The sequence below is a fragment of the Uloborus diversus genome, chromosome 5 (genome assembly GCF_026930045.1).
Source record: "Uloborus diversus isolate 005 chromosome 5, Udiv.v.3.1, whole genome shotgun sequence".
Lineage (NCBI taxonomy): Eukaryota > Metazoa > Arthropoda > Arachnida > Araneae > Uloboridae > Uloborus > Uloborus diversus.
Window position 1 is genome coordinate 445,907 of NC_072735.1, and position 13,194 is coordinate 459,100.

General features: G+C 36.2%; 1 protein-coding gene across 1 annotated transcript; it reads right to left on the reverse strand.

Annotated features, from left to right (window-relative positions):
- Positions 1–1,461: 1,461 nt before the first annotated feature.
- On the reverse strand, positions 1,462–7,111 carry LOC129222399 (uncharacterized). Its single transcript, XM_054856904.1, has 2 exons — positions 5,441–7,111; positions 1,462–1,503 (listed from the first exon to the last, which is right to left on the reverse strand). Exons 1-2 carry the CDS (start codon positions 7,109–7,111, stop codon positions 1,462–1,464), a joined length of 1,713 nt encoding a protein of 570 aa, XP_054712879.1.
- Between the last annotated feature and the right edge of the window lie 6,083 nt (positions 7,112–13,194).

Here is a 13,194-nt window from a genome sequence, read left to right on the forward strand (position 1 = left end):
AAGACTTGCCAAATTTATATTTCTTTAACAAATATAATGTAGCTAAGTAAAAATGTTTCAATAATGCGCGCATGTATAAGCCAATAAATAAAAAGTGATTTATTTATTTATTTATTCTTTGCTCTAGTTATTATCTTTACTAATAATAAAGCTGAAAGTCTCTCTGTATGTCAGGATCTCTGTCTGTCTGTCAGAATCTCTTTGACGCGCATAGCGCCTAGACCGTTCTGCCGATTTTCATGAAACTTGGCACAAATTTAGTTTGTAGCACGGGAGTGTGCTCCTAGCAGTGATTTTTCGACAAATCGATGCGGTTATTTTTCTATTCTAATTTTAAGAACAAAATTATCATAAGATGGACGAGTAAATAACGAAATTATCATAACGTGGAACCGTAACATGGGCACAAGCCAATTGGCGAGATACGAAATTATCATAACGTGGAACCGGAACGTGGGAACAAGTCAATTGCCGAGAAAATTCAACAACATTATTTGTAAATATACAGGCGAACCAAAAGACCTTTTAATTTTTCTACTACGGGCAAAGCCGTGCGGGTGCGACTAGTTGTCAAAATAATAACAAGAATATTTTGCTCCTAATGGATCTAAATTCTACCAGTAACATATTAAAACGTGATTGTGTCCTCCAAAATGTCAGTAACTTTTCTGACAAAAAAAAAAAAAAAACAATGGTTTTTTCTGAAGAAGTCGGAAACCTTCTCAAAATAAGCCAGGCGCGTTTTTGGAATACATAAATCCTTTTTCAAAAAACGTACATGTTTAAACTGCCCGGGCAGGTAAACGGCAGTATCTGCAGAAATGAGTTTTCAAGATATTTGTAGAAACGCGTTTTGGATTCAATACTAAAAATAGGGAATTTTTTTTTGCACGTTTTTTTTTCGCGCCTTTTATCAGCGGAAACCAAATAAGTAAGCTTGTACAATAAAGCAAACGTACAGCAGATGACAAAAACGTAAAAACGCAAAAAATAAATAAATAAATAAATAAAAAATGAAAAATTTGCGGTTACTGCTCTTCACTTGTCCACGGCAGTATAGTAATAGCTTGGCCTCATTCTCACTTACCAGGAATTCTCCTAAGGAATGTTAGCAAATGAGGCCATACATAATGTACAATTGCAGGCAAATACCTAACACCTTAGTTGCCTGCAAGTTTTGCAAAGCTACAGTATCAAGAGTACCTTCGTCCTCCTTTCAGATTCATTCTAGCAAAAACCTAACAATCTAGCAAATAAGGCCATATATAATGTACAATTGCAAGCAAATACCTAACACCTTAGTTGTCTGCAAGTCTTGCAAAGCTATAGTATCAAGAGTGCCTTCGTCCTCCTTTCAGATTCAATCTAGCAAAAACCTAACAATCTAGCGAATAAGGCCATATATAATATACAATTGCAGGCAAATACCTAACACCTTAGTTGCCTGCAAGTCTTGCAAAGCTACAGTATTAAGAGTGCGTTCGTCCTCCTTTTAGATTCAATCTAGCAAATACATAACAATCTAGCAAATAAGGCCATATATAATACACAATTTCAGGCAAATACCTAACACCTTAGTTGCCTGCAAGTCTTGCAAAGCTACAGTATCAAGAGTGTCTTCGTCCTCCTTTCTGATTCAATCTAGCAAATACCTAACAATCTAGCAAATAAGGCCATATATAAAATATAATTGCAGGCAAATACCTAACACCTTAGTTGCCTGCAAGTCTTGCAAAGCTACAGTATCAAGAGTGCCTTCGTCCTCCTTTCAGATTCATTCTAGCAAAAATGTAACAATCTAGCAAATAAGGCCATATATAATGTACAATTGCAAGCAAATACCTAACACCTTAGTTGCCTGCAAGTCTTGCAAAGCTATAGTATCAAGAGTGCCTTCGTCCTCCTTTCAGATTCAATCTAGCAAAAACCTAACAATCTAGCAAATAAGGCCATATATAATATACAATTGCAGGCAAATACCTAACACCTTAGTTGCCTGCAAGTCTTGCAAAGCTACAGTATTAAGAGTGCGTTCGTCCTCCTTTCAGATTCAATCTAGCAAATACTTAACAATCTAGCAAATAAGACCATATATAATATACAATTGCAGGCAAATACCTAACACCTTAGTTGCCTGCAAGTCTTGCAAAGCTACAGTATCAAGAGTGTCTTCGCCCTCCTTTCAGATTCAATCTAGTAAATACCTAGCAATCTAGCAGATAAGGCCATACATAATATACAATTGCAGGCAAATACCTAACACCTTAGTTGCCTGCAAGTCTTGCAAAGCTACAGTATTAAGAGTGCGTTCGTCCTCCTTTCAGATTCAATCTAGCAAATACTTAACAATCTAGCAAATAAGGCCATATATAATATACAATTGCAGGCAAATACCTAACACCTTAGTTGAATGCAAGTCTTGCAAAGCTACAGTATTAAGAGTGCGTTCGTCCTCCTTTCAGATTCAATCTAGCAAATACCTAACAATCTAGCAAATACGGCCATATATAATATACAATTGCAGGCAAATACCTTACACCTTAGTTGCCTGCAAGTCTTGCAAAACTACAGTATTAAGAGTGCGTTCGTCCTCCTTTCAGATTCAATCTAGCAAATACCTAACAATGTAGCAAATAAGGCCATATATAATACACAATTGCAGGCAAATACCTTATGTTACGTTCTGGTTCGAAATGAACATACTTACAAAACACAACGTGGACTGTATAAAGTTAAATCAACACACTTTATTAGTCGGCGCCACTACTCCTAATTAACTTCTAATTATACATTTGAAGCCACTACTTCAAAATAAACAACGCATGAAGCCACTACTTCATTAGATGCAACAACACTTTTTTGCAAGAAGAAAAAAAGAAAGAACACAACAATTATCAAAACTGTTGCCATAGAAAACAATTAAAAAATTAAACTTTTTACGAGGTAACATTTTTTGGAGGAAGAATCAAACATACCGCTCCCCTTGAAATCTCATTAGGTTTCAACATATTTTTTTTTATGCAATAATTTTTTTTTAGAAATAATAAATGGCAACAACTAAATTACAAACTACAACAAAGAATTTAAATAAATAAATAGTTAAGTTGAAATTGGAAGTAAATAAACCTTATTTATGCCACTTTTAAAATGTCCGTATTTAGTATACACAATCACTCTTCGGACGCTTCCATCAGTTCCGGGAAAAAGTTCAACAATCCGACCAAGAGTCCACTCTAGTGGCACGGCATTTTCTCTGTGAACTAGAACAATGTCCCCAACCTTCAAATTTGGCTGCTCCTTCCACCACTTGGAGCGAGGTTGAAGAGTATGAAGATAATCTCTTGACCAGCGGTTCCAGAAATCCAGGCGAAGTCTCTGAATGAGCTTCCATCTCTCAGAGAGAGAAGAAGCTCTAGATGAAGTACTTGGCTCAGGAAATAGGTGAATGGGACCCCCAACAAGAAAATGAGCTGGAGTCAGGGCACTGAGGTCTGATGGGTCGGATGATGATGCGGTAAGAGGTCTGGAGTTGAGACAGGCTTCTATTTGAAGAAGGAGCGTGTAAAACTCCTCAAAGTTGAGAAGCGCAGAACCGGACACTTTCACTAGCAATTGTTTAGTACTTTTAATAGCAGCTTCCCACAGTCCTCCGAAATGAGGTGTATATGGAGGAATGAAGGACCATTCTATTCCTTTCATTGAACTGAAATCTTGCACTTCTGCTTCACGGCACAGTTGGTATAACCTTTTAAGAACTCTTGAAGTTCCCTTAAAATTTGATCCATTATCTGATAGTATTTTACTTGGACATCCTCTTCTGGATATAAATCTGCGCAATGTTGCTAGAAATGTAGCAGTCGATAATTCTGAGACAAGTTCTAGGTGTACTGCTTTGATTGCTGAACAAATGGAAAGACAAATGTAAGGCTTAAACTTTGTAACTGATCTTTTATGAGCACATTTTGTGTAAAAGGGTCCAGCAAAGTCAATTCCAACAATTTCAAAGGGACGAGTTTGCTCAATTCTTGACGCCGGAAGATCTCCCATAACTTGAGGAGCCGATTTCAAACTCAACTTGAAGCACTTCAAGCATTTCTTAAGTTGTTTTCTAACAACTGATCTACCATCAACAAACCAGAATTTTTGTCTTATTAAAGACAACGTTTGCTGCGATCCAGTAATCTATGACCTTCTCTGTAAAGCTGTGATTTTTCGGTAACAGCATGGGATGCTTTTGATCGTACGATAAGGATTGTTGTTTGGAAAGTCTGCCTCCTACACGAAGAATGCCGTCAGAGTCAAGAAACACATTTAGAGGAAGCAATTTACTATTACGCGGTAATGGCATTCCTTTAGTTAGCAATTTTCTCTCGGACGTGAACTCATTTTCTTGAATTGTTCGCACCACACATAGCACTGAGTTATGAAGTTCTTTGGATGTCAAACAACCAGAGATTTTGGTACGACTGGAACAGCTATTGTTCAAATATCTCAAAACCCATGCACAAACACGTATCAATTTTGTAAACGAAGATATTTTTGCCACGAATTCAGGAACAGATTTTAATTTAGATGCGCACGTAATGATTTTTTGCTTCTCTTCTACAGCACATTCAGGAAGAGAATATGTCTCTGTAACGTCTAATGGTATGAAACTACTGATAGGTTGACTTAACCAGTTTGGACCTCGTAACCACATGTCATTGCTGATTAATTGAGACGGAAGTAAACCTCTGGTTCCTAGATCCGATGGATTTTCAGTTCCAGGGACGTGAAACCACTTAACTGATGGGATGGTTGTCTGAATTTTAGACACTCTGTTTGCAACAAAAGCTTGCCATTAATATGATTCAGTTGCAAGCCATGCGAGAGTTATTTTGGAATCAGTCCATGCTACAGTATTCTGAACTGGAACTTGAATATTTTTCAAAACAGCAGCTAACAAATCAGCTAGCAACAATGCTGAGCACAGTTCCAAACGAGGCAGAGACTGAGTTTTCAACGGTGCTACCCTTGTTTTCGCAGTAAGCAAAGACACACGAAAATCCGAATTCGGTAATAAACATCTCACAAAAATTGCTGCACAGTACGCTTTTTCTGAAGCATCACAAAATGCGTGCAACTCTATATCTGCATGCGAAGAAGTTAGAACTAATCTTGGAATTTTCATTTGTTCAAGGAGATGCAGTTCTTCACAAAATGATATCCAATTTCTGTTTAATTCTTCAGGAATGATTTGATCCCAAGAAAGCTTATACTTCCACAATTCTTGAAGTAACACTTTCATAAACACTACACAAGGGGATATCAATCCCAAAGGATCAAATACACGGGAAATCTCGAACAATATTTCCCTCTTGGAGTATTCTAGGTTTTGTTTCACAGACTCGATGCTAAAACTAAAATAATCAGCTTTTGGACACCACTGGACACCAAGAACCTTAACTTCAGTTTCTAAGTTTGCAGCCTCTTCTTCATCTAGGAATTCTTTAATCACGTTGGTATTATTAGATTTCCACTTACGAAGATTAAATCCTCCCTTTGCCATCATTGTCTTTAACTGCTTCACAAGCTCAGATGCTTCTTCTTCCGATGACGCACCACTTAAAAGGTCATCAACGTAAAAATGATTCAATGTAGCGTTTGAAGCAAATGGATAGCTATCCTTCTCGTCTAAGGCAAGCTGATGTATTGTTCTCGTGGAGAGAAATGGCGCACTTGCAGTTCCATACGTTACCGTGAGCAATCTGTATTCTTTTACCAGTTCTTCTAAATTACTTCTCCACAAAATTCTCTGCCAATCTACGTCTTCAGGATGTACCCTTCTTTGTCGAAACATTTTCTCCACATCGGCACAGACTGCAACTGGAAATGTTCTGAATCGAAGTAGAATGGGATACAATTCCAACTGCAAGCGTGGGCCCACCATCAATAGATCATTTAGGGAGTATCCTGATGATGATTTGGACGATGCATCAAACACCACCCTCAATTTCTTTGTTGTACTAGACTCTCTCAAAACTGGAAAATGAGGAATGTAATATGCTTCACTCTTTGCATAATCAGTTTCGGGAACTGGTTCCATGTGTTTCAGTTCAAGATATTCCTTCATAAAATCCTGGTACTGTTTATATTTTGCCGGGTTTGAGCTTAAGGAGCGTTCAACTGCATTCAACCTGCGTAAAGCATGCTTTCTAGATTCACCTAATTCTGTAGGAGAGGTGTGGAAAGGCAATTTTACTATGTATTTTCCATCTTCAGCCCTAGAATGAGTATTTTTGAAATGTTCCTCACAAGCCATCTCAGCACTTGATAGAAAACTAACAGATGGCACCGAGTCCAACTCCCAAAACTTAGAAATAAGTTCATTAGTATCAATATCTATATTATTTAACACAAGTGGAACATTATCCCTAAATAAATTGACAGAGCCTGAAATAATCCAGCCAAAAGAAGGACGAACTGCTGAGGGATAACCATCACCTCTGTTGCTAATTTCACCTTTTAACACTTGAACGAAAATATCTATACCAAGCAAAATGTCAATTCGAGCTGACTTATGAAAAGAGGGGTCTGCGAGTACTAGATCCTTGAAGGCTTCTTGAATTCTAACATCAATTGATGTGTGCGGTAGATTTCCCACAAATTTATTCATTACAAATGCTGAACTTTTAAGCTTTGGCTTAGAATCGAAATGCGGAGAAAACTCCAAGTCTACAAGACCATTAGTACGAGCGGCAGTAGCGCCAAGGCATGACACCGCTATGTTTGCCTTTTTTCTACCTAATCCAAGTCGATTAACACAATCTTCAGTAATAAAATTAGCTTGACTACCAGGGTCTAATAAGGCACGACATAACTGAAACCTCCCAGAAGAATCTAAGGCATTGACAAGAACTGTACATAGCAATACTTCTTTATTTTCACCTCTGGATACTCTTTCTTCCACTTGAAGAGAAGTAGTACCTGTGTAGATGCTGGGAAGTTCACCGGAAAGCCTAGCGTTATTTTTACTTTCATCAGAATTGCACATTTTTCCTGGAGTAAAAGGTTCAGCTTCAATAGAGAGTGTACTAGAGATTTGTTTATTGTCCGAATTCACTGCACTCATACCTTTATCACCCCTATCAATATGCAGTATAGAATTATGCGGTTTTCCGCACTCTTTGCATTTTTGAGGACATTTACAGAATTTTAACAGGTGAGACGAAGAAAGACAACAAAAACACAGATTCTTAAACTTGACAAAATTAATTCTTTTCTGAACAGGCGCATTTTTAAATTTGAAACATTTCACCAATGAATGATTACCTTTACAAAATGTACAATCTACTTTTGCTTCAGTCAACAAAGATGTGACTTTGCAATTAGAATTTTTCTTTTCGTTAAAAGAATTTTTACTGTTCTGTAAAGTACGAGCTTGTACACGAAGAAATGAGAATAATTGCTCCAAGGTACCTAATTCATATTTTTTTAATTCCCGTTCCCACCAACTTCTCGTATTTTTGTCCAGTTTTTCAACTAATGCGTAAACAACCATAACTTCAGCAAATTCTTCAATTTTATGACCTATAACAGTCAAAGAGCTGACAAATTCATTAGCTGAATCAATTAAATTAAGAATTGCCTGAGGCGATTCATTAATTCTTTGTAAATTAAACAATTTTCTAATAAGTGCATATACTAGTTCTCGCTTATCAGAAAACCTATCTTCAAGTAGTTGCCAAGCAACCGAATTTTTTGCATTTGAAATCGGCACAGAATTTATAATTCTTAACGCTTCATCTTTACAACTAGCCTTCAAATATTGCAATTTCATTGCATCTGAAATGCTTTTATTTTCATGAACACTAGTCGTGAATAAATCCTTAAAAGTTAACCACTCTTCAATTTTCCCCGAAAAAATGGGAAGAGAAAGAACGGGTAATTTAACTTGTGCGGAATTGTCGCCATTTTCTTTTAGAACAAGTTTTTCGGTTTTCACATTCACACTATCTTTTGCGCGATTAATTTTTAAAGCAAGGTCGTCAATTATATCTTACAGTAAATAATTTTCATTCATAAATTCCTCTATTTCAGTTTCGTTACACATTCCATAAATTGCATCAAAAATAGAATTTATCTCTACCGATAATTGATTTGTCTTGGTTTCAAATAACTTGAGTTCAACCAAATCGGCTTTTTCGATAGAATTCACTACTTTTTCATTATGGCGATTTAATGCCGCCTTGGCGACAAATAATTTTATTTTCAATTCATTCATAGTTTGACGAAATAAAGTGAACAATAATTGTAAATGACTCACCGGCTAATTACTCAAAGCTCCGGTCTCTGGAGGACCATTTCTATGTTACGTTCTGGTTCGAAATGAACATACTTACAAAACACAATGTGGACTGTATAAAGTTAAATCAACACACTTTATTAGTCGGAGCCACTCTTCCTAATTAACTTCTAATTATACATATGAAGCCACTACTTCAAAATAAACAACGCATGAAGCCACTACTTCACTAGATGCAACAACACTTTTTTGCAAGAAGAAAAAAAGAAAGAACACAACAATTATCAAAACTGTTGCCATAGAAAACAATTAAAAAATTAAACTTTTTACGAGGTAACATTTTTTGGAGGAAGAACCAAACACCTTACACCTTAGTTGCCTGCAAGTCTTGCAAAGCTACAGTATTAAGAGTGCGTTCGTCCTCCTTTCAGATTCAACCTAGCAAATACTTAACAATCTAGCAAATAAGGCCATATATAATATACAATTGCAGGCAAATACCTAACACCTTAGTTGCCTGCAAGTCTTGCAAAGCTACAGTATTAAGAGTGTCTTCGTCCTCCTTTCAGATTCAATCTAGAAGGTCCGCAATTAAGCTGAAGGCAAAACACTTAACAAGTACGCAGAGTTTATTTGGACACTGGTTGCTAAATATATTTTTAAAACACTTAGAAATCTGCATTAATGCAACTTGTAGTGATTCAGAAAATGTTTTTGCAAACATACTTTATTTTGAAAGGAAAATGACGGAAACCCGTAAACCCAGAACGTTGCTCGGATATAATATGTGGCCTTTTTGTTTTTTAATAGTGTTATAATGGAAACTTCACGAAAAAATAAACATCTAGTTTGACATATTCTTAAAATATTTGCTGCAAAACCATCCGCCCACAGAAAACGCCCACTATCTGAAAATAATACCGCCCACAAATCGTTCACATAGTTTCCAGGACAATATTTTGTCAATGAAAACTACTGCCTGTAAAATGTTTCGTCCACAAAATGCAACAAGCTGTCCTGGGGGGGGGGGGGGGAGGAAGAAGAAGAAGAGGAAGAAAATCTCCATTTTTTTCAGGAACATGGAAATAAAATAAGTCATATTTTCCAAACTGTATTTTATATGGAAAAGTATATTGCGAATATTTATTAAATTATTTTACCTATATTTCATAGTTCATGATTTTATAGAAGTTCAGAAATTGAAATATTATTCCACGTTTCAGTTTTTTTGAGCAGTTTGGTAAGATACTGAAGAGTAAAATTTTCCGGTTCTTTGAACATATTCAGGACATTTTGTACGCACGTCATCCTTTTACTGTTTTGGGACTTTATGAGCTTCTTTTCTTTTTTCTTTTTTTTTTTTTGTAATTTAGAGTTAAAGTAAACCCAGGATTTAAGCCGCAATTTTTTCTGCAGCTGAGCAAAAACGTCCATGTGCACACACACACACACACCCCAAAAAAAGAATGCTGTGCAGTTTAATGATTACATTACAATATGTCTACTTCGAGAAAAAATGTACAAAAAGGAATTATTTAAGGAGTTTTTTTTTTTTTTTTTTGCTTCCTTTTCTAAAAAAGGAAGTATTGTATTCGCGAAAAAAATTTCACCCAAAAATCGACCTTAATTTCCATTTTGCTTCACCTTCAAATTAATGTTGAGTTTTTTTTTTCAACTCGACCACACGTGGATATGTGCCTAGGAACGTACAGACACCTAAAATATCCATTTTGACGATCCCGGAGATAATTACAACGATTTTTCTCGTGACGTCTGTATGTACGTATGTATTTGCGTATGTGTGTATGTGCGTATGAGCGTATGTGCGTATGTGTGTATGTATGTCGCATAACTCAAGAACGGAACGTCCTAGAAAGTTGAAATTTGGTACATAGACTCCTAGCGGGTTCTAGTTGTGCACCTTTTTTTTTGGTTGCATTCGTATGCTCCAAAGGGGATCTTTTGCCCCTTTTTTGGGGGAAATCATTGTTAATTTCGATGTAAACTCAAGTGGTGTTACAATTTGGCAGACATTTGGCGATATATCACCAGTCTTTTGGTCGCCAAGTTTTGTCGCCGCCAACTTGGCGACAAATTTGGCGGTTTTTTTTATTTTTTTTCTGGTTTCAATTCGGCCACTGTTGGTGATATTTAGAGAGTAAACTATTGAATCATATTAAAACTGCCAATAATGAGAAAATAAAATTAAAATAGAGTAAAAGGAAGTCATGTGACGCACACATCAGCTCGTTTTTCTAAGCCTTTACACTACGGCGCGTCGCCCGTTTCTTCATGTAAGACGCCGCATGTGTACCGGAGTTAGGCTTAAACAACAAACACCTTAGTATCCTCATATATATAATAGCGAATGATCGATAACTCTCTTGACGTCATCAACAGTGAAACTCGCGCCACGATTTGATAATATTTGTTAGTAATGTTTAACATGCAGGGAAATGCTTTTTTTTGACAAGGGCTGAAGATCCAGTCCCTTAACTGTTTTACTGGTAAGACTGGAAAGTGAAAAAAGGACAAAAAAAAAAGTACCCAACTATTAACGTTATCTACTAGAGTTCAGGGTTAAACCACTGGAGTTAAAGTTAAAATTTCAACAATCTAAATATCACCAAACAGGCAATGGTTGTGGTTACCTTCAGTCAAAAGTACTACTTTTAGTCACTGAAAATATAACATGGACCCAGAAAATACTTTCATTTTCCCTACAGTTATTTTTTAATAATTTTTTTCAAGTGTCTGATCTTGAAAACAAGGCGTGGTCTTTATGACGTCACAAATGATGCAATTTGGCGCATCTTTCTTTCACGTTTCCACGTTATGATAATAAAGAAGCGAATTAAAATTGCGCTCTACGCTTGCTATCAACCATATCGTTGCCAATACACGTGAGTAAAGATGCGAATTAAATACTTTGCTCTGTGATTGGCAACACTGATTGGCATTTTATCATTTGTGATGTCACACGACAGAAGCGTAAACAATAAAAGCGCACCGATTTAAGTATTTTTTTTAAAATATTAAACTTGAACAAATTATTTAAAACATTTTTCAGATCCTATGTTTTTAAGCATGCTCTTTCAGAAAAAAAATACTTTTAAAATTTTTGGAAACGACCCCATTGCTTCGTTCAGAAAAATGTAGAAGCAGTTTTCATCCGCCATACCTCGACGGGCGACATTCTAGTTATTTATTAAGTACTAGTGGCATCCGCACGGCTTCGCCCGTAATAGAAAAATTAAAGGTCTTTTGGTTCGCTTGTATATATTTACAAATAATGTATGGTGAATTTTCTCGACAATTGGCTTGTACCGACGTTACAGTTCCACGTTATGATAATTTCGTATCTCACCCATTGGCTTGCGCCCATGGTACGATTCCACGTTATGATAATTTCGTAATTTATGATTGTTTTTTTTCTTAAAATTGGAATAGAAAAAGAACCACATCGAATTTTCGAAAAATCGCTTCGAGGTGCACACCCCCATGCTACATACTAACTTTGTGCCAAATTTCATGAAAATCGGCCGAACGGTTTAGGCGCTATGCGCGTCACAGACATCCTACAGATATCCTACAGACATCCTACAGACATCCTCCGGACAGAGAGACTTTCTGCTTTATTATTAGTAAAGATAAAGAAAAGAAGAAACTTAATGACTTGCAGTATAGTGAACTTGACAGTGCTTGAACTTTTATTTCTATCTGCTGATTCGTCGTGGGAAGTCAGTGAAAAATAAGTTAATATATCTTTCAAATGACAATGATCAAATAAGATTTATATGGTTACTATATATCTTTACTAATAATAAAGCTAAAAGTCTCTCTGTCCGGAGGATGTCTGGATGTCTAGATGTCTGTAGGATGTCTGTAGGATGTCTGTGACGCGCATAGCGCCTAAACCGCTCTGCCGATTTTCCTGAAATTTGGCACAAAGTTAGTATGTAGCATGGGTGTGTGCACCTCGAAGTGATTTTTCGAAAATTCGATGTGGTTCTTTTTTTATTCCAATTTTAAGAAAAAAAATATTATAAGATGGACGAGCAAATTACGAAATTATCATAACGTGGAACCGTAACATGGGCCCAAGCCAATTGGCGAGATACGAAATTATCATAACGTGGAACCGTAAGATGGGTACAAGCCAACTGGCGAGAAAATTCACCATACATTATTTGTAAATATACAGGTGAACCAAAAGACCTTTTGATTTTTCTATTACAGGCAAAGCCGTGCGGGTATCACTAGTTTAAAATAAAAATCCAACGTAAATAATGCACAAGATCTAGAGAAATTACAGCATCCAGGTATTTTAAGGCTACAATGGAGCCCCTTCTTTATTGCAATAAGTCGTGCGAGGAATGAATGTCAGCCACGTTGACACTGGTTTTTATACCAATTGAGCCAACTATTGGAATTCTCGTCAAGAGACGAAAACCAACCAGTCATAAAAATACAAGTCAAATACGGGGTGCGTAGCAAGGATGGACGGCAACCAAAAAGAAGCGTGGGAACAAAAAGAGTTGAAGAAAACGATTGACCCGAAAAGGTAATAGTAACAAGAAATTCCGTCTAGAACTAAACGAGCCTACTTTCCCATAAACCCATAAAACTTTCTGGTACCTGATCAATGTTCTCAAAAAAAACTGAAAATAGCCTCACGCATCTAAAAAATTAGAAGCGTAAAAAAAAAATAAATAAAAACAAAAAATAAACGAACAAATAAAATAGCAGCACATTTTAAACAAAGCATTGAATACACTTTTTTGCAATTAGAAAAAAAAATTAATTTCTTAACCCCTCTAAAAACAAAAAAATAATAATTAAAATTAACAAGCTTATTAAAATAAATACATCATATAAAAAAAATCGTTTATTTTTCCCCTTTTTGCTAA

What these genes read in the sequence shown, in the direction of transcription:
- LOC129222399 (XM_054856904.1), bottom strand. Translation starts at nt 7,111, where the DNA reads ATGAGTGCAGTGAATTCGGACAATAAACAAATCTCTAGTACACTCTCT. An exon ending in ACTTAGAAACTGAAGTTAAG is followed by an intron (nt 1,504 to 5,440) that starts GTTCTTGGTGTC and finishes TGTATTTGCTAG; the next exon opens with ATTGAATCTAAAAGGAGGAC.